Raw genomic sequence first — 22,022 nt, 5'->3', positions numbered from 1 at the left:
GCAGCCGGCCGGTCCCTGCCTTCCCGCGCTGCTCTCCCGCAGTCAGCATGAAGGTAGAGTTTGCTCCCATCAACGTCCCCCTAAAGAGGAGGATACAGACAGTGGCCGTGCTGCAGTGGATCTTCTCCTTCCTTCTGCTGGGTAACAGTCTTCCTCCTTCTTGCCCTAGAGAGAAAAGGGAAAGAATGGGCTTTTTCCTTAACCAGCGTCACCCGTGGTAATCGGCCTGTGTCACGCTGTGGTCCTACGTGAGAGCTATCCCTGGGCGGGCAAGAGCATCACACATCTGGACTTGGGTTTCCTCCCCCTGAAAACTCTGGATGGCTTTTTCTCTTTTTTTGGGGTCTGTTTCTTTCAATGGGTTCTCTTTCAAATACGGTCTTACAAAGCTAGTGACCACATCTTCTCATTGGGATTCCCACTAAGGTTTTTAACACCTAATGACTTTTTATTGAACCTGTGCATAAAGACTGCTATGTGACTAATGCTGTTTCCATTCCTGATTTTGTAAAATAACTTTACATACTGTAGTTCAATAAAATGCTCATTTAACTAGGTGATGAAAACTCTTAAGGATCAACAGCGAACTGGCTTAAATGCAGCCACTTCCCTAGATTCATGGGTAGTTACCTTGGACTTGATAAAATGAGTCAAGCGATAAGGTAAACTAAGCCATAACTCTCTGGGACAAGATCCATGGACTGTGTCAATTGGCAAGTGGTTATTGAACAGTCTCTGTGCACAAAACTCTTCTGAGGTATAGAGTAACTGACTACCTGTGTGTTACTGGAAATGCTGGAACACTTAACAATCACTTGTGCTATAGGACTTAAAAGGGGAAAAGGACTATCTTCCTTGTATGTCTTCAAAATAGAGTATCGTTAAGCTGATGCTCTGATGTCTTTCAGAATATTTATTTTTAGGTTGTTAGCCTCATAAAAAATTTGAGTGTATAGGGGAAGCATGGAGGCTATGAAGCACCTTCACAGATTTATCCTTACCACTTGGCTGTTTTGTTACCTCTAAATTATATGTGTGTGGACTTTAAACAGTTCATGTTTGTGGCAACATTGTAAATAGCTGGTGCATGTAATTTTCTGCTATTGAATTACATCCTGGCATATGCCATTATTCCAGTCTAATGATAATGCAGTGGCAGTTCACTGGCAGTGGAAGGAAATAATTTTTTGTCGTAGCCTGGTTGCTAACAACACTGCTGCAGAAAATCGTGTCCTTCTGCGCTTATGTGAAACAGTTGGGCTGCAGAAAGTCCACTCTTGCTGTGGTTAAGAGGGAGAAGGGAGCTGTCTTCTGCAGCTGGTGCTGCCTGGGTGTAAATGTCAAGGAAAATCAATGTGGAAGTGTCCTATGGCTGGTTATGTTGGATATAGTTGAGTGAACATGATCGTGAAAAAATCTGTTGCAAGAATGCTTGAACTTTGGTGCACAAGTTGATTCTAATAATAATCATCTGCTTGTGCTTTCATGGGGATGTTTATCTTCAGAGCTATCCAAGGTGACCTTGTTATTTTGTAGGTGTACCCTTTCAGTCATAGGACAGTTGGGGTGATCTGGCCAGAAAGTTTCACATAGCTGCAGGAAAATTCAGATGCTGAATCCTAAATGACTTAAAGTGGAAAATAGGTTGGTTTCTGATGTCTGGATTGCTATTGAGTTTTTGTTTTACAGCTTTTTTTTTTTTTTTTTTTGTGGTCTGCTGAATAGACTAAATAAAGAAACATTGTTTATTTGTAAGCTCTTGAAGTCAAAAGTGACATTTTCAAATCATGCAGGGTGGTGCCCCATTACAAGTGAAAACCTGTGTGAATTCATCACAGGATAGGTTGGAGGGGTAGGTGTTGTTTGGAGGTTGGTATATGGCTAGAACTAGTTTATGCCAAGCAATATCTTATGTAGATTCAGTCTTTCTTATGTAAAAATATCTGCATGTGAAAACATGCACAGATAACACCATATGATAAGTAATGATTCATATTACAGATGCAAGGATTCTGTTTAGAGCAGTGGAAAAAATAGGGTACTGGCTTAGTTCTTAAAGTTGTCCATCTAGGTATGTCGTGAGGAGACATAGCTTAATAAAATGGACAGGTAGGACTAATAGATAAAATAACTAAAAATTTGTGCCCTGAAAGACAAGGGCTGGATTGGTTAATGATACCCTTTAAGTCTGGGAAGTGACGTGGGAAAACATGATTTGGCATATAGACTCATCTGTAAGGGGAACGTGAGTCTCTTGCAACTTAGAATCCGTAATGTGACTTGAAGACTCTGAAAATCAAGGGCTGATTTCATCTTCCTGGCTGAGACTCTGAAGAGTGGATGAGTTTGATGTAAAAAGCACATTGTGTTGGTGTTTGTCCCTTGCTCTCCAGGCTTGCTTTGTTGTAGTGCTGTGTGGTTTTCTGAGAGCATGGAATTGATGACTGAAAATGCTCTCTTGCTTGTTTGACTAAAGTCTGCTCGCTAGTTGGACTGAAATGCATATATGCAATGGTTGTTGAAGGCTGAGAGTCTCATCACCACTTGCAGAAAGAGCAAATTGCTCAACAAATACTGAACAAACAGCTGCAGCAGCTCAGCACAAGTAAGAAAGTTCTGCTTCTTCACACAGCATACTGGCTTGGGCTGGGCCTGCACCGCAGATATATTGCTTCTGCTGTAGAGCGCAAGCAGAATAGACATGTCTCTGCCTCCAAAAAGCTGTACAGATGTGCACAGAATTTCATTACATACAAAAGAACCTCTTTAAAATTCCGTGTGTAAGTTCCTGTGCTTCCCTGCTCTGTACTGCAAGCTGCCAAAATTTGTCCCCAAGCAGAAAAGACAAGTTTTCATTGTAGCAGTGTTATCCACTTCTGTTGTGTAGGGGCATGACACCAGAAGCACAAATAAGTTCTGAAATACTGTGATCTGTCTCCAAGAGCTTCTGGATTAGATGAGAAAATGTTCCCATCCAACAGTTTCCCACCATGTGCCAGCTGAAACTGCCATATGGTTTTCTATCTTATGTGCTCTAAGTGCAGCAGGCTAAAATAGTTACAGTTCCATGAAACAGAAGAGTGTTTTAAGTGGGGTTCCCTCTTTTAAAAGATGACTGGTATCAGCTTGGAGTCTAGAAAACTAAAGCTATGAAATATGGGAAAGGCTAAAATGGTGCTGTTTCTTGCCATGTTAAGCAGAAATACAGAACAGCTTCAGACTGAAGCATAATTTCAAGTCATTAGTGTTCCACTGTTGAAATGGCAAATATATGAAGCTTTGCAGTTTCGGAGTACCTGCTTTAGAAAAAAAGCTGAAACAGACTATTTTGATAGATGTAGTTTTGTGCCTGTAATTGCTGCTGCTAGAGATTCCCCAGCTTGGCCAGGGGCTGGCAGTCCTAGGGCAGGTTTGTCCCTGTACCAAGCCGGTGCAGCACCCATGTCATGTGTGCTTGTGAAGCTGTGTGCTGACAGCTGCTTGTGATCAATCTGTGCTGTTGCATAGCCCAGCCCCGGGCAGAGAGTCACCTGGAGAAAGGAAATCTCCAAGTGCTGCTGAACTGACTGGGGGCGAGAGCAAAGAGGTTGCATCACTCACGTGTTTTTATTGTAAGTTCCATGGTACATATACGTAAAAGAAGTTGTCCACGTCAGTGAATGAAGTGCATGTACCTGGTGTTTAGCATGAAATCTTTGTTTTTAAGCTTGGAAATATTTTCCTTAAGAACTTTGAATTAATTTTGCTGCACTTAATAGTATGTTTGATATCCTCCTGTTAGGAACCAGTGTAGGATTTCTGTTTCTCTTGCAGTAATTGAGCAGCAATTTGTCTTTGGTATGTAGGCGTGCTGCAGGGGTGAGCTGTGCAGCTCAGCTCTGCACATCTGTGAGTGAGGTTCGTTTGCGTCAGGAGGTGACAGTACCTAGGAAGGAGGTGCGAGGTTTGGTTTTAGTGCTGTTTTGCAGGTGCTTTTGCCTTTTGTTTTTCTTCCTCTCTAATGTACACAAATCAAAGGACAGCATTTTGCAGAAAACAAAGCTAGAAGGTGAATCTGTGAGTTTCTCCTCTGCTAACTTCTGTGCATGTCATGTGAAAAGGGACAGTGGAATCTGAGTGCGTACAAAATCAAACACAGGACTAGGTAACTTGGGTAGAGTGGTAGTGTCTTGGTCCAGACAATGAGAGATGGAAATGAGAATGAGTTTAACTCTCTGACAAGAGGACCAGGATTTAGTTTTGAGACAAGGTGTTAAGGGAGAACGGTGCATCTTCTGTGGCTCACTACTTAGGTCCAGCAGTGGCGCACTGTTCTCCATACTGGGGACCTAGGAAGTGACTGTTGTGCATGCACCCTGTGTTTATTTGCAAAATACTTAATGATACAAAATCAGTTCATAATAAAAGGTGTACTTCAATATGCACAAAGCCACAAAATAATATAGTAAAGACAGTGGTGTATATTAAAGTACATCCTGTTCCATAGTGATTAAACTTATGTATATGTGGCATGTAGGATGAAGCACTTTGTTAATTGAACTTGTCTGGAGACAGTTTTGAGTTGTGGATCTGGCTTCCCCAACAGAATAGAAGTGATGAAACATTTGCCACAGAATGAGATACTGCTGCTGGAATAATAAATGACTTATGTGTTGAGAAAGCAGTTGTCAGTGTAATGTGCTAAGCAAAAGATAACCTTTCCTCAAACATGTAATGATGTTTTGTTACCTGGTGCTGGTTCAATTCATCAGCTGTGGCTGGCTAATTAAAATAGTCTCATTCTTCCTTTTTTAAAAAACCCCTTCTTGACACCCAAGAAAACTCAGTGAAGCTGTATGAGCCTTTCCTAGCAAGCTGGCTGGTATTGCTACTTGTTTTGTCTGTCCTTGAAGCTTATTGCTGGCCTATGGGTAGGGACTGATGTGTGATCACAGCGAATAACAGGGTACTTAGTGATGTTTGACTGACTAGTATTTCTAGGAATGCTACCTCTGCTACCTACATCTTAGGGAGGGAATTTAACCACGTCTCTGTGTTTGTTTGTATCTCTGGAGAATAAGAGAAAAATAGCTGTGCTGTGTCAAGCCAGAGGCCCTGGCTTGTCCACCTGTGTGTGAACATAACTGATAGTGAATGCCTAAGGAGAAATAGAAGAAACAGGAAATACATAGACTAAGTTTGGCATGCTGTCTTGGGATTTGGTAATCAGTAACTTTGGGATTTACTGTTCCCAGACCACTCTATCTACAGGTCAGTAGTGCCTAATGCTCTGTATCTTGCCCATGGAAGGTCTGCTTGCTTGGGAATTGGAACCAAATTCCAGAGTACACAAGCCTCCAAACCGTGGCATCTGAGGGTTTGCATTTGTTATCACAGTAATGTTGAAATGCATCTCCCTTGGTAGGAATGTTCAAATATCCTTGTGACTGGGGCTGCCACTTGTGACCAATAAATTGACAAAGGGCCTGTGCTACAGGAGACTGATACTTAGTCAACAGATGGTGAGCTCCTTATGACCTTGATCAGTCCTGGAGATGGCTACGAACTTCCTGTGGACTTTAACAATTTTCCAGTTAGATAAATTCTCAGCTTGTTTTTTTGCTGGGGAGTGCTTATCTGCCACAGGTAAAAAGTGGCAGCAAGTTTCTGTGGTCCTGGTGGAAATCTGTATATTGACAGAATGGCACAGACTAATTGGCTCTAAACAGGATAGTACTAACATTATGACTCTTCCTTTTTCTTTTTAAAGAGGCTTTATGTGTAAAAGCTGCAGAGCAGTACTCTGCAGAGGCATGAACTCGCTCACTGTTTTGGCAGGTTGCCTCCTCTTAGGGGTTGCCTGTTGCCTCAGGTCTTCCTTTGGTGGGACTGTTGGGAGTCCATTTGCCGTATGTGTTACTTCATTTATATTTCTATCCCTTTCTTTACAATTTGTAGTATTCCCAGAAATGGTTGATCATATTTTTTTCTTCTTTCCCCCCACCCCCTTTATTTTCCCTGATTAAAGAATCCACTGAGCAGGGGAAAGAATATTTGCATACCAAAATCAACTTATCAGTGGTACCTTGATGGATAATAGAGAGGAGCAGATGTTCATTAGGGATGAAAACACCACTGTGTTCTCCTAGTATGTTCCATCCAATGTTCTGTTCCTCAGGCAGCCAGCTTGGAGGCATTGCTCTGAAGACTAATGGTGATGCAAGGGCAATTCTGTTGTAGATATATCAATGTGGTAGTTGTAGAACATGTCATTTTTCATCCCTGTCCCTATCCCCATGGCTGTAGATGTAAGAAATCAGCTTTTCACCTTGCTTTGTATATTGGTATGGGCATGTACTCATAAAGACCAGAGAAGTACAGCATTAAAATCACATCTCCACGTGTGTATTTCCTAGAATGTCAGTGGGATAAGGATGTCCTGTTTATCACATCCTTTGTGGCATGAGGTTCACATTGCTGAACTTTGAAAGTCTCTAGCTCATTTAAGACATAGAGCACAGTGAGTTTAGAGAAAGCATTGTGAAGGGCATGTGGGAAGCAGCAGGAGCTGGCTTGTCCTTCAGATCTGTCATGAGCTGTTGAGCAGTCCGGAGGCCTCAGTGCAAGGTGCTTTGCTTGGCTTTATGGGGTACTGTGGAGAGCCTGTAGTGCTGGTTGGATTGAGACAAGCACCCTGCCCACCTGGATACACCTGCACTGACTGGACATGGTTTATGACTGCCCTGAGAGTAATGGGAGCCTTTTCTTCTGGTGGACAGTCCTAGATTTGGTGGCCCTTACGATAAATATTACTCAAACATTTATGAGTCGTTACTAACTGCAAATGTATTTGGAGTTTCCAATTGCTAGGATTGCCTGTATTTCCTCACTCAATGTGGTGGTTTTCTACTTCCTATCTCTGTGGTATTTAACTATTTTCTGAATTTGGTGCCCACAGCTATGAACTCAGGGCCTGTTTAATGAGTGAAACATCAGGTGTTCAAACATCACTGGGCAGGATACCTGCCAGTGCTGCTAGCTAGCACTGTATATAATATTTTTCATCGATTTCTTGCAACAGATGAGTATCTGCATGTTGTAAGTGGGAAAATGGAGGAAAAGGGACTTGCCAGTTTTGGCTGGCAAACTGGTTCGGAGTCCCATGGCAGCGATTTGTCTTTTAATTGATATTTCCTTCCTCCCTCACCTCCTTCCCCTTCCAATACACCATAGAAATATTTTCAAAGCTCAAGAAAATTCAAGTTCAAGCAAAGAAGTCATGCTTACAGTGTACACTACATTCAAGGAGGTGATGATATAATAAAGTGATGAATTCCAAATTGTTTGCCTTTTGCCTGGAATTTGCGTATGAATTTAGGTAAAGTAGTTGCCATTTATTTACTCACTGAATTCTCTGAAGGAGAAAACACTGGTTTTGTGTTTAATAGGCTCATTGGTTTTGAGTCACCAGTGTTTATCTCACCTTTCAGGCTCTTATTGCGTTGAAATAATAAGAAGGTATGGTAAAAGGAATTTGCTTTGCATCTCTCATTGTGAATGCAATAATAAATCAGCTTTGTCCTTCAAGATGCTGAGCTCCCCTTAGGAAGTGCTGGCAGCACACATATTTCCCCATACCTTACCTGCACGCAGGAACATGTTCTAGCTAAAGCAAAGCAGCGAGTTTGTTGATCTTGTATATGTTTGCCTGCATAATATTAAATACTGCTATCTGGCACTTCTCACTGCTGTTTTAATTAGCTCTCACAGTGAGGATGCTTTGATCCAAAGCATTTTTCAGCTATTTGGCTAGGAAACGGATAGTAAAAAGCCATGTGATTCTGCACTGAGCTGAAAACCCCTCTGAAAGGAAGGGTAGGGAATATAGGAGGGCTTTTTTTTTTTCGTATAGCAACTTGAAAATAATTGATTTATGGCAATTAAAATTTCTAATACTTGTTCAAACTTGGACCGTGAACCTTGGCATCCTGTCCAGATTAGCATTCCTAGAAATTGCTATAGTTTCAGCATCTCTTCTTCAAAGAACCAGTAATGACTTTCCCTGAAAGTTTTTCAGTGCCCTGTTGTGAAGTGTTGCTGGTATGGAATTCCCAGTGACTTTTCCTTCTGGAGCAGTGGAATTGAGTGTCATCTTTCACCTGTGCTACTCATCCTGCCTTATCAGTGTTCTCTACAGTGTTCCCTAGAACTTAATGCAGCTTTTGGGGGTTTTCCACATTGCCTTTGGAGTTCTGTGGGCCTCAGTTAGCTGTGGTATTTTGTTAAAGCCTTTACTGATGTGCTTCTCTGTGCAAGACCAGGGTTGCCTGTTTAAGCAGGAAGCAATGAGGTTCTGTACTGCTGGTACTGGAGAATGGAGTATCCTTTAAAACAGTGGATTTGATCCTAATTCTGGTTTTGATTATGGTTGTTGCATTCTCCCTTCCTTGGAGCAAATGCAATTCCTGATTTTCCTGCTCATTTCTTGCTGGAAATAGGAATGTTCATCCCTTTCTTTCCTACTCACTCTAACCAGCAGCTTTGCTTGCTCTGGCTGCTCCTGGATTCTGCAGTAGTTCTCAGTCACTCCATGACAATATATCCATTTCTGCTCCGAAGGCTCAGTCAAACTAGGCACAAGGGCAAGTTGGCTGGAGTTCAGAAAAAATAAGTATTCAGGTTGGAGGAAACACGAGAGCGTCCATAGGCCAAGTTAAGCTCTGAATTTCAGCAGCTTGACACCTGCTTGGTATAGGAAGTCTGCTGTAAGTTTTCAATGCCCATGTAATCTCTGCTAAATGAAGCTGATCTTCCCTAGGATGAGTGGTTTTTATTGTTTGTCTATCTGCTTGTTTCAAAGTTTTCAGTTCAGATAATATTTACACTGAGTTAAGCAAATTATTGCCTGAAGTACTCCTGCTGATTTTCTAGTGTACTCTGTTTACTTATGTATTTAGCTCAGTATGTTTCACTGGTGCAGCTCCTTTTAGGACATAACAGGATATTGCCCTCAAGAAAGAAGCCAGTCAGTTGTGGGACACACCAAGTACGACTGCTTTGTAAAATAGCACAGAAAAATGACTGTTTCTTACAACTCTGCCCATTGAGACTTCCAGTCAGGACTGGGTCCTGTTTTGCTTGCCACTGTATAAGCAAATGGTGCTAAAGCCCTGGCTCCCTTGCAGAACTGGAATTTGGCATCTGCTGAATTACTCTGATCTGTGAGCCTGATGTGTTTTGTTCACAGGGCAAGAGCAGGCTGCTGCAGGGTGTAGTGCAGGCTGGAGAGCAGCAGGTACTGCTGTGTTGTGCTTCAGCCAACTCCGTCCATAGCTGCTTGAGTTGCTGCAACAATGCAGAATTCTGCAAGTCCTACAAAGATAAAGTTACTATAGGGAGTTTCCCTGGGTAATTAGTTTGGTTTTGAGCCACAGCTTTTTCTCTCTCTTTGAATTGTACACTTCCTATGTATCGTTTTTGTAGTAGGATATAATTCTTTATTAACCTGGGTCTGAAAGTATCAGGAGTTATAAAACTGTTGTTGAGATCCCACAGCAGTGGTGAGCTTCCACTTACAGTGACATGTTTAGAGGCTGAAGTGGAAAATCTTGATGTTTTGGTCTTGTCTACTGCATCTCCTTGACCACTCTCGGAGCGCTTTTCACAGGGAGTAGAAGTATCATCCCTATTTTATGGGTAGAGATGTTAAGTACAAAGGGAAAATGATTGCCCAACACCTCTTTAGAAAAGCGAGCTCGCTGTGGCCCCCTTTCCCCTCTTTCCTTCCCCATCTCTCCTCCCTTCTTGCTTGCTGGAGCATTGCATCTTTGCTGGCTCTTGCTGTCTACTTTTATTCTGCTTTAGGTAAAACAGATGTTCTCTAACAAACAATAGTGTTCACTCTTACCATGGGGAGAAGATAACCGTGTTGGTCCTCAGCTCATGCTTGTGTTTTATTAAAGTAAACCATCATCTTGGGCTTATTCATCCAGTTGTGCAGTAGAGTAAGAAATACAGACTTGCAGGTGTTTCACCCTCAGTGTAACAACATTCACACAATGTGGAATAAGCTAACTTAAATTTGTATGCATTTTGAGTAGCATTTAGAATAAAAATATCAGGGTTGGGAATTCAAGGTTTTAAAAGGAGACAAGAGTGATTAATGCTTGCGGTGGTTTCCTTTTTTTTTTTTTTCCTCTTGTAGCAGAGTTTTGCTGTGGCTTCTTTGTGATCCTGATCCTGGGCAACTTCTGGTTCCTTGCTGTTCTGTACCTGCTGTGGCTCTACCTTGACTGGGAAACGCCATGCACAGGGGGCAGACGGTCGCAGTGGGTCAGAAGTTGGACTGTTTGGAAGTACTTTAGGGAATACTTTCCCATTCAAGTGAGTAAAAGGTTCCTCACAGAACTGTATGCATTGTAACAGAAACAGCTTGGAATAGCCATCAGTGTGGATAAACATTTAAGACTCATCTTTGGTAAATTCTAATACTTATTCCAGGGTGAACTTAACTTCTTTTTAAAACATGAGAAGCCTGAGATTTAGCGACAAAAAGAGGCAAGGGCTGATTTTCTACTTGGTGATAGTAGTCCCTCAGCACAGTAAATGCTAAACATGATATCTTGAGACATATCTCTTTAAACTTGTGTCCCCCTGTAATGTGGGACAGTGCTCAGAAGGAAATGAGTTGTCATTAGTTCTGTGTCCTGTCAATGTACAATCTCCATACTTCTTGTTTTTTAGAATCCTTCTGAGGTAAGTATTATGTCCTCCACTGTCTCTATTTTTCAGCTTATAAAAACTTCAGATCTGAATCCAAATCACAACTACTTATTTGGCTTTCACCCTCATGGAGTCCTGGTAGCTGGAGCCTTTGGAAACTTTTGCACCGGTCCAAGTTTCAGCAGTTTATTTCCTGGGCTTACTCCGTATCTTCATATCATGCCCATCTGGTTTGCCTGTCCCTTCTTCAGAGAATACATAATGAGTGCTGGTAGGTGAAAGCAGAATGTTTCAGCTTTTGTTCTGTATTATAGCTTCTGCTTCAAATGTAGGGTCTATGACTGTACCTAGAAACGGTAAGTAATTTAACTTCGGAAGGATCAGCACTGGTGCTAAATTAAACATCTGCATTATGATTAACTGTTGTTGCAAAACAATTTGAAAGGCTTTTTGAATAGTTTAACAAAACTATATCACTGAGCTTTTTTTTTTTCTTTCTGGAAAAGAACTCCAAAACAAACCCCTGCTGTTTTTTCCTTGAGCAGCAGTACTGCATTCTAGGATAAAAGGGCATAGTAATTTATAGCATTACTTAATCATTGCACAGACACTTGTAAAACAAATTGAGAATAGTCTCTTACCTGAAGGTTTTAAGTCCTGCTATTAATCCTAATATTAATTACCTGCTTCTGGCTGCAAGTTTGTGTAATTTTAAAGGAGATGTAAACTCTAAAGGCAGGAACCTTATGTCTCTGTTCTGAGTAGTATTTGTCATAAAGGGGTGATATTCATGACTGGTACTGCAGTAATAAAAGATAAAAATAACAAACAATAACATTTGGGGAACAGAAGAATGTATAATGAAATTAAGACTAGTGTTCCCACCTACTGACCTTTAATGCGGAAGTTATTTTAAATTCATTAAACTAGAGCATTTGAGTAAATATGGTCTGGTGCACAAGACTAGGTCTGGGAAACAGAGATCTATCTCTTACTCCTGCCTGCAGCATAGACACTGTGATCTCAGATAAGCTATTCAATGACTTAATTTGTAGAAACATGCCTAGGATGATGTTCAGATTAATACAAGAATTGTATATCTATACTTCAACATACTAGAGAATGCCATTCCATGCAAGTGTGTTTCCGAGGGGATTCTTTCAGGCTTGCAAAATTAAGGGATTGCCTAACCTGGAAGTCTGCTTTACACTTTGGCATCCTACCCATAGGAACACATATTTACCTGCTAGATGAAACATAAGTAAAAAGCATGCTAAAGAGTAGTTAGCATTTTAGCTCGTTTTTTACAGGTGTGTAGCTGATAAACCAGAGGGGACCTTTGGTATAGCATAGGTTATCGGTCAAGTCATAAAACGCTTGCAAAATCTTCCAGGTAGTAAAAGCCATGCTCCTAGCACACTGTTTCTTCTCCCTGTCTCCAAAGCCTGTCAGGCTGCAGTTGTTCTCATCAGGAAAGGCTGTTGCAGCACTACTGAGCTCCACTGTGAGTGAGGGGGGAATAGTGCCCACCATGTGGGCTGACCTCTCTGCTTCAGCAAGGGAGGTAAATTTGTCCTGGGGAAGGACAGTGGCTCTTTCTTTCTCTTCCAGAGAAAACACATGCCAATGGATGAACGAGCGTGACTCTCATTATTTGTGACTCTCAGGTCTGCTGCATATTTCAGTCAGTGACTGTGAAGACATGCATGGCAAGTGGAAGTAGCTTTTTACTGAGGTCTGAACTTGCTCCAGTAGCAAGCTATTCCTCTTGGTTGCCAGCTGTCAAAACTAGATCACAGTCAGCCTCCCTTTCTTGTGAGATTTTCATAATCCACACTAATGTCCTCAACAGGAAAAAAAGCAAGCATGTAACAGGACATGAAGTCTTTGCTTAGCATCCAAAAGAGCATGCTTTGATACTAGCCCTGTAAAAACCAGCAACAATGCAAACTGGACTTGATCTCTAAATTGTCATTTAGAGTATATTAATTCAACACAATGTAATTAAACATGGCTTCTGGGTAAATGGTACTACTCTGAGCATTTGAAGTATAACTTAGGGCACAAAGGAACTGTGGAGGGGTTAAATGCATGTCTGTTAGAAAGGGGATCTTTCAAAGCAGCAAGTACAGAGCAAGGTCTAAGTCAATGTTAAAGGCCTGTATGGAAGTGTGCCTTAGATTAGAGCAGTATTGAGATCAGCAGGAGTACCAGGAAAGCTTCATTTATCCTGCTATTATAGCCTAAATAGATTAATGAGTGCAGGTACTGGTTACTAGAGAATGAGCTGGTGCAGTCGTTGGGAGTGGTGTAAGTGAGCATTTTCTACTGCTTCTGATGCTGTCATGCCATTGCCTTAGATGGAGCTGCTGCTTTTATAGCTTTGAAAACAACAGAGGGGATCAGCTTGGCACTGTATAGCTATGTTTGAGTTGACAAGTCCTCTATTCATTCTGTTAAACCCTCTGTGCTTGTGTTTATATGCACCTGCTGTATGGCTTTAGCTGCTGCCTCTTGGTAATATCTGCTGCCATTCAACTCTTCTGTTCTTGGACACAGAACCTCTCTGAGGGGGAGCTAAGCTGGCAGAAGTCTGAAGATCTTAAAACTCCTTTGATAGGCAAACAGCAGTTAGCTCATCAGTGTGAAATCAAAGGACGTGGGTAAGACCAAATCTGTTGCAGATTAAGGAGGTTGAAGCCAAATCTTTGAACCCTGTCCTGTATAGTAATTTTGAAATATTTAGAAATTTAAAAATATTTCTTAAATTCCACTGTACTTGCACATGAAGATCCAGTGGTCACTTTTACAATGTTTGCTCCTGAAGGCATGGTTTCTGCATCCAAGGAGAGTGTCTCATATGTGCTGAATAACAAGGAAGGTGGCCACGCATCTGTCATTGTGATCGGAGGAGCAGAGGAATCTCTGAATGCACATCCTGGAAGTTTAACATTGAACATCCTCAAGAGGAAGGGCTTTATTAAAATGGCCTTGAAACATGGGTAAGTTTTTTCCCATCTGGGCTGGTTTAGTAAGCATGCTTTGAATACGGATTGATTCTTAAATACAGTTCGTATTATATAGACTCATATAATCAGTTTTTTGAAAAGGTACTTGTCTAAGAACTTGCAGATGTCTGGCATAGAAGCCAGTCTATCTGCCTAGATCCAATCTGGGAGTGTTGCAAACTCCCTTTGACTATCATAATTTGTAAGCAGTAGGTGTTATTAGCATATCTTGTTTTGTGTCAGTTGGTTTTTGCACTAGCAAAGAGTAAGAATTATGAAACTGTATTAGTAAATCTTAGCTGTTATTGCTGAGTGGAGCAGTCAGTCTGTTTTCTGTTTTGTAAATTGAAAATTTGTTATATTAAAATTGTTATATTAACATTGAATTTTATTATAATTTTGAGCAAATAAAAAAAATAAAGTCCTGTTTTATTAAATAACTGAAAATTGTGGTTGAGGAAGATTTGTCTTCATCTTTATTCTAAAGACTTTCATTTAAAGATAGTTGTTTGCCGAAGTAAGTTTCTGGGGAATTTTTGGTGAATATCTCAAAAACTAGCTTACTTTTTATTATCAGACAGTAATCAGTGTGTAACTTAACGCACTGTGAATCTTTTGAGTGATTTACACAGTATAAGCTATTGTGTTTGTTCTGAACTGGTCTAGATGTCTTGTATACTAGAAATGTTGGAACCGATTACGTTTTCTTGCTAAGCTTTCTGAACAGCAACCAGGATTATATATTGACATGTGAAGCAATGAGAAAAAATTATTAGTTTTGAGAAAATATGTAACAGGTTTTTTTAAGCTATTAAAAAAGCCAAAAGGTCGTCACTGAGGAATGCTCTGTTCTCGCACAGAATGCTAAGGTCCATTTTTTCCTAGGAACTCCTGTGTCCAAGATTCCAAGAAGATTTCTTAGACATATCACTAGAAGTCTCATAAAGGACCTGTTCTCTGATAGAAAGTAATATTTTAGTCTAATTTGTAGCCAGAAACAACACTTGTGTCTTTAAATTAGGGCTTCAGTGCCTAAGTGAGTCTTTCCTCAATTTCTGCTAAATTGCTCATTAATCCAGTGGGATCCTAAGCACTACCAGTGGCTTTTATTTTTTTAACCTTAAAGTTTAGAAGAATATTTAGATGCCTTTTTTTTTATATAGTGTGCTCATAAATGTCTGATCTGTCAGATTACAAAGGTCGGTGTTTATCTCACATCTACACTGATTGGAATTGAGAAACTGGATACACCTGCGCCTCTCATGACCTTGATTTCAAAAGCATCCCCTACACCCAATAAGATCAGGAGACTTATAAAACAGAGGAAGGGCCCACTTCTTTCTGTATGAAGTCTTTTTGTTTCACATGATGGTCCTTCCCTTTCTTAAAGAGGCTTAGTAGTGTAGAGCCCTCCACCAGGGTGATAACGCCTGTCTCTGCCTGCGTGACTTCAAGCATACACCTCACACATGGTCACCTTAACCACCAGGCTACAAGTCATTCTGGGTCTGAGCACCAGCAAGAAAAACTGCTCCTACGTGAAGTGTAGGAATCCTGACTTTGTTTCTATACAGTGGGGCTGTGCGACAGTATGATTAACAGAGATTTGCAGCACTCTTGGCAGTCCTGAGCTCTTGCCCAAAGACTCTGCATCCAATAATTGCTTCTGGCTTTAACATTTTGTTTCTAACAATTAACAAAATGTGAAAAAAGCTTCCAACTCACACAGAAATGAAAGGGTAAGGGAGGTTTTCAGGATGCAGATGAGAAGAACCACCTGCCATCAGTGCCTGCATGTGTTTCTGGTGCTTGTGATCTGCAGATTCAAATACCAAGAGAGGAAGGGGCAGTGGAGAGACTTGTGCTCTGGGCCTGGCTCCTGTGCTGCCAGCACAGAGAAGCTGTGGTTCCTCAGGTAGGAACTTGTCAAATGTGGTCTGAATATGCCAGCAAAAGTCCTCTGTGCTTGTTGAAAAGACACTGATCCAAGGTGGTATAGGTATCTGATATGAAGAAATCCTAAAGACATGAAACAAACGATGAATCAGCTAACTTGCCTTTAGTTTCACAATCGTAAGTTACTTATTTCTCTGTCTCAACCTCCTACTTAGCATCTTGCAAAAGCCTTCACCAGATTAAAACAAATCCCACAGACTCAGGGTGCTATTGCACCACAAGATACTGCTGTTTGTCTTTAGTGTTGTAGTAAAGAATGGAGTATTTACACAGCCATAGTAGGTACCAGCCTTTCCCATATTTCCATCACAGGTGGCTGGGGTGATATGTGCTCTACTTGAGAAGGAACCTTTGAGCAGACACTAGTCAGGATAGTGAGTGGAAATGAGTCTATGGGAAAGGACTCAAGCCCGAAGGATGGGCTTGAGAAGCTGTAGAAGTGGTGGGTTTTTTTCCCCATACAGGTGGGTTTTGATTGTCCATAGTATTTTGCAGCCAGCTCTGACCTCAGTGCATCCTCCTCAGGTGTTCAGAGCACTGCAGTAATTCATCCTGACAGTATTATAGCAATGCTGATATTTTACAGTAAGGTTTTTCTCAAAGATAGTGTGGGCTGAATGGAGCTAAGACTTGAGTAAAGCAAATAAACCAACTCTGTGTATTTCAGAGATTGCTTAGGATTACCCTGCTCTATAAACTCTGTAGAATAATAATGAAAGTAAACATTAATCAAAACCCCTACTGCTGCCATTTTTTTAAATGTAGCAGTAGTTTTTCCTATTGGAGAAAACTGCACTGGTTCCATTGGCCTAAGTAGTTTTTCCAGGAGCTAGTCGGTGCCTTTCCTCCCAGGCCAGTTCATGAACTGAACGAGAATTCATTAGGCTATGCAAGAGCCAAAGTGAGTTAGTGTAATTTCTGTGGGTAGGATTTGACCTCTGGTGATAATGGATTAAGGCTGGTGTTTTCGAAGAAGTCTGATGGAAGCAGAATTTCACTATGAATTGGACAGCAGAGGAATTTGGCAGGCCTGTAAGGATGTCTGGGTTTTATCGTGGTTTTTGTGCTGAAATCAAATGCATTCATTGCTCCAGTCAAAAGGCAGAGGAAAGCCAAGATCTGGTTTTGATGCTACCCAGCTGGGAGCATTATAAGGTTAGCAGTGAGGCTGCTGTGCTTGCCAAGGGAGAAAATGCAGTGGAACAAGGGTGGACTTGCTGAAATAGTGGTGGATAAGATCATACTTATGATATATGCAATTATTCGTTTTTATGATTATGAACAGTCACAACAAGCTGTGAACCAGCTAAATACTGCCCAAAAGCTAGTTGTATGCCAATCACTTCTTTTTTTTTTTAACCCCCAAAACAGCCAAGGCAGCCAAAAAGCAGGTGCATATCAGAATCCCAAGTTGAATGCTTGATGAAGTCTGGAGCTGCTGAAGTTTTCTGTGTTGGTTATTGTGAAACCGTTTCCACGCTGCTGATGTGAAATGCAGTGCAAGTGCAGGCTGAAGTGGGGTTTTCAGTGTGTTCTCTGTTTTACAGGGCTCATCTGGTCCCAGTGTTTTCTTTTGGTGAAAATGAACTATTCAAGCAAGTTGCAAACCCCAAAGGTTCATGGCTGAGAAATGTACAGGAGAAGTTGCAAAAGATAATGGGCTTTGCTTTACCACTGTTTCATGCTAGGGGAATATTTCAATACAGTTTTGGCTTAATACCTTACAGACAACCTATTCATACTGTTGGTAAGTTTTCTGTGCCTTTTCTAATGCTTTTACAAATGTTTAGAAATGTGTAAGTGTGCTACTAATACCTGTGTAAACTTATAAATGTAATGGAAGCAACTGGTTGTTATGCATCTAAAACAAGTATGTGAGGTTTAAAATAATTTTTTTCTTTTTAATTCCTACTCATCCCCAATTAAAAGGGGGATTCTTTTATCCCTTTCCCCTTTCTGTCCCAGGCCAAATCTTATTCATCATTCACAGGCTTGTATGCCCAGCAATCCTCAAAGAAACCCAATGGTTGTCCAGTCTGTACCAGAGGGCTGCTGCAGCTCCGTAGCTATTACTGCAGATTCTGGATGTTGCAGTTGGTTTTTTAAGATGCCCAACACCTTCATTTCTTAGCCCTGCAGAGAGGCAGCAGTTGAATATCTCGGCTGATGCACGCCTGCTGGAAGGAGCTGGTGCAGCCCTGACCCAGTGCTCATTGGGACAAGGGAACTGAAAGAGGAGGGAAGGGAGAGGGCATCTTGCAGCAGCTCTGTCGCAGCCCTTCATCAGGCTGCTGCTTAGTTGGCATTGCAGTTTCCCAGGGTGTTTCCTTCCCTTTTGGTTTTATCCCAGTGGAAGGATCCATTCATATTTAATTGAGAGCATGCGTGCCATGTCAACACGCAGTTCAGAAGAGTTTTGTATATTCTGCAACATTTCCTTGGGCTGATGACATCAAGGCTGTTCTGAAGCTTAAAATGTCTTTTGAGGCAAATCTTCATCATTATAATGTTTACTGCAAGGGCTCCACCTCCAATGAGGAGATGGCCTGTGGCTAGAGCACTGGAGTGCTACAAATCAGCGAGACCACAGTCTTGCAGCAGAACTTGTTGTATGATCTCATGAAATGTCTTACCTTTGGTGTCTCTGTTCCCTCATGTTTGAAAGCTATCACCATGTACCTGCATTCCTTGGGGTGGGGTGGAGGGTCTTGGTGTGGCTCAGCATGGCTTTGAAAGTGTTAGCTCAGCTCCTGAAAGCTGCAGAGTCACATTGAACTCTACACAAGCCAGTTAGCCGTGCTGACATGGCCAGGTATTAGTGAGCTTCCTGCTGGTTCAGAAGCCCTGGTTCCTAAAACAAGGAGATGCAATGCAGCAAAAACAAAGTTTGTGAAGTCTGAATGTTTGGGGCTCGTCAAGTGAAGTATTCTTGATTTTCCAGAAAATAATTACTGCTTTACAGAAATAGAATTAACTCTAGAATATCAAATTAAACAGGTTGCTTAAAGCCACACAGAAAATTAGAGAGAGATGAGTGTCATTTCCAATTCCACAAAAAATCTCCACTCTCCAGAGAAGAGACTGCTGCTGCAAGAAGGACTTGTGGTGGTTTGGTGTTTCCAGTCATGCTTCTGGGAATCTTGTATTGAATGTATATTGATATCACACCCCCTAAGGTACTGCTCAATCCAGGGCTGGGTTCTCACCCCTTGCCACGTAAAGTCTGAATTTCAGCACTCTGTAGGGCCCAGGAGCTGTTGGCAGCTGAAGCTGCAGCAGGGAAGTGCAGACTCAGCCCCTTTGTGGTTCTGGCTAGACTTCCCTTTAGTCAATGCCATCCAATCTGAAGTGGCAACATCTGTTGAAAGGGATTTTCAGATGCCTTTGTGAAAGCTCCTGTGGGGAGGGTGCTTTTGACTCTGCTTTTCTGCAGACTTCCTCTGCAATCTCAGTTGGGTCTATTAAGTTTTCAGTGCAAGAACAGCTGTTGAAATCTGTAGTGATTGAACAACACAAGGAAGACTGAGATCATGGGAAGCTTCCCTTAGCATATTGCAGGCTTTTTAGCCAGAGCTTTTTGTGAAGGAGGAGGCTGCCCTTTGGACTTCCATGGAATTGCTTCCCATGCTTTCTCTTGCTCTCACACCAACAGAGCAGGAAGCAGGCTTTGTGCGGTGCCTGGAGAACATTTTGTTTGGAATTGTATCTGTGGGCAGTGGATCGTTCAGAGGCACCTTACAGGCTTTGGGGGTTTTACGTGCTCCTGCTCCCTAGGCCGAGGTAGCCAACAACACTTCTGGCACTGGTGCAGCAATACCCATTTTGAATAAATTGGAAGATAATCTGTATTTCCTTCAGTCCTGTTGATGTGGTTGAGGGCGTCACTCTCCTCTTAGGTATGTCCCTCACATTGGATACCTTTACTATTCAGATCAGAAGATGGTGAGAAGGTATGTTTTTTTTAAATACTATTTTAAACTTGTGGAGTACTACCCTGATCACAAGACAGCAAGCACATAGCCCATGGGATTGTATGTTGAAGTCTAAACTGCTCCTTCAAGTTAGATATTAACCTCCTTCTCATTTACTCTTTTGCTGCCAACCTGAAACGATAGGATTTTAAAAAGAATTTTATCTGAACTTGAGCAAAAGGAAATGGAAAACCAGGCCCAGGACTCAGGTTTGTGAAAGGCAGGATCAGGCCTGGGGGCAAAAGGATCATGCTGTGATTCTGCCACCTCACTGGGAGCTGTGGTGGACCTGTTACAGGAGAGAGCAGTTCTACTTGAAAAGAGACGTCACTGAAGCTAATGCTGCTGTTGTGTTTGATTTACAGTGGGAAGCCCCATCCCTGTAAAACAGAACTTGAGCCCCACCACTGAAGAGATTGAACAGCTACATGCATTGTATCTACAGAAACTAAGGAAGTTATTTGAAGAACACAAAAGAACCTATGGGATCCCTGAGCATAAGTCTCTCATCTTTGAGTAGCACGTTACAATTTGTGATTCCAAATCCCATGGAAAAAACAATGTATGCTGAAAGATGTCTTTCTTGCAATCTGTATTTTGCAATCTCTAATTATCCTTGTGTAAGGAATAATTTTAAGAAGGGATTATTAGATGATTTATTGATTTTTATCTTACTCTTGGGGGGGGGGGGGGGAATCCTTAGGGTGTGAGCCTTGAACCCAGTACTGTTTTCAGTTGCTCTTTTAGGTTTGTCCATACCAGAAATGCTAGTGAGAGGCTCGACACAGATGACAGATGTTCTTGCCACCATGATATCTAACCACTGCTTGAGCAGAGGAAATTGCCCCAGCATGACAGAAGTATAAACCTGACAAGTCTTTGATTAGAAGTTGAGAGACTTTACCAGCATGTATCAAACATGAAATCAGGTTGTTCTCAGAATACCAGAAAATGCTGCTGCTCTTCCATAGAAATGAAGGTGTATGTTTTCAGCAGATGGCTATTACAAGCCATTTATATGTAAATTCAAGAATAAATAGGAGCTTTCTGCCCTGAATGGAGTATAGGTAACAGTGGTTTGTCCAGGTTACAGGGCAAAGCAAACCTCTGTTTGGAGAACATTGGGTTGAGTTTTCTGTGTGCATGTATGTGCTGAGTGGTGGGAAGCCCTGAATGATGTGACACTTCTGGACAAGCTGTGCTTTGGGTTGTCAGTTTGGAAGATGAAGCAGCGTTGTTTGATAGTTCCAGCCTCAAGGGAGATGGCAGGCACAGGAGAGGAGAAGTGGAGACTGGGGAGCCTAGCCGGGGGAATTGTATAAGCTTTAGATCTTGTGCACATTAGGAAGGATCGTATCCCAAGTCCTGCCACAGAAGGAAGGGGAGCCCAGTTTGTTCAGTCTAGTTTTAAAACTTCACCAAGGAAGGTGTATTTGATATATGCCTCTTTCTTCCCCACTGATAGATGTAGAAAGCTGTGCTGCACTATGACTGTGCATGTTTAACATGAGCTAAAGATCAGGATTGTTTCATTTCTTGGAAAGGCTTGTGTCTGGGGAGGTCGGACACGGCAGGTTTGATACCTGGGAAGAGGTCTCTAGAGTCCTGAGGATGGTAGTAAGGGATGAGCCCTGAGTAGTCGTTTTTGCTCAGCCAGCTGTGTGAAATGTTCTTTGGGTTTGTTTTTGTGCTGCCTGCCCCAGGGGTAGTAGTGCTGATTATTTATGAAAGAAGAATTTGGAGTCTGTGTCACTGTTCTCTCCTAGATCATCTGCTCTAATGAGATACTTCCTCTCATTCTCAGTCTGCTCTTTTCTCATTACCTTGATGATACAGAAGATCAGAATGTCAATTTTAAAGCATTAGTGTTGGGTTCAGGGTGGGAAGTAACAATGGATTGTTGTTGATCAGATTAGCCAAAACTTCTATGAAATATGTGGATACTGATTTTGGGGCAGCATCTGCTCCAGAGGGTACCCTACAAACAGGCTTACCTGTGAATTCAGTGAGAAAATTATCTGTGGGTTCTGAGTACCATCTGTAACTGGCATAGGTGGAAACAAGCAGGGATTGTGTTACTGTGACTACTGATACTTTCATTCCTTTGTAGCATAGCAAGATGGAAGAAAAAAAGAAACCAAAATCTCTAAGCTACTTGAATGTATCTTGTTGCTCAGTCACTGCTTCATATTGCTTATGGTGGTCCTTCCAAACTATGTTTTATTAACAGATTATTTAGTGTACTTAGGCCTGTTTTAAAATAGAGTATCGATTTCTTAACCTGATGGGCATGGTGTCATCACAAATACTTACCTCTGTGTTAGCATGTGCATTTGTGAAACAGCCCTGCAGTACTGAGCCGAAAGGCCAGAAGCCTGGAAGCTGT

At 41.7% G+C, this 22,022-nt stretch overlaps 1 protein-coding gene across 1 annotated transcript; it reads left to right on the top strand.

Moving 5' to 3' along the window:
• Positions 1-47: 47 nt before the first annotated feature.
• MOGAT1 (monoacylglycerol O-acyltransferase 1) lies at positions 48-20,195 on the top strand. The gene is made up of 6 exons (XM_010019314.1): positions 48-141; positions 10,184-10,362; positions 10,771-10,972; positions 13,529-13,703; positions 17,213-17,412; positions 20,002-20,195. The coding sequence occupies exons 1-6, from the start codon at positions 48-50 to the stop codon at positions 20,154-20,156; spliced, it is 1,005 nt and encodes a 334-aa protein (XP_010017616.1). The 3' UTR covers positions 20,157-20,195.
• Positions 20,196-22,022: the final 1,827 nt, after the last annotated feature.

Source organism: Nestor notabilis, unplaced genomic scaffold (genome assembly GCF_000696875.1).
Source record: "Nestor notabilis isolate BGI_N333 unplaced genomic scaffold, ASM69687v1 scaffold36217, whole genome shotgun sequence".
Taxonomy (NCBI): domain Eukaryota; kingdom Metazoa; phylum Chordata; class Aves; order Psittaciformes; family Psittacidae; genus Nestor; species Nestor notabilis.
Note: the sequence above shows the minus strand (reverse complement) of the source record. Positions and strands in the feature narration are given on the sequence as shown.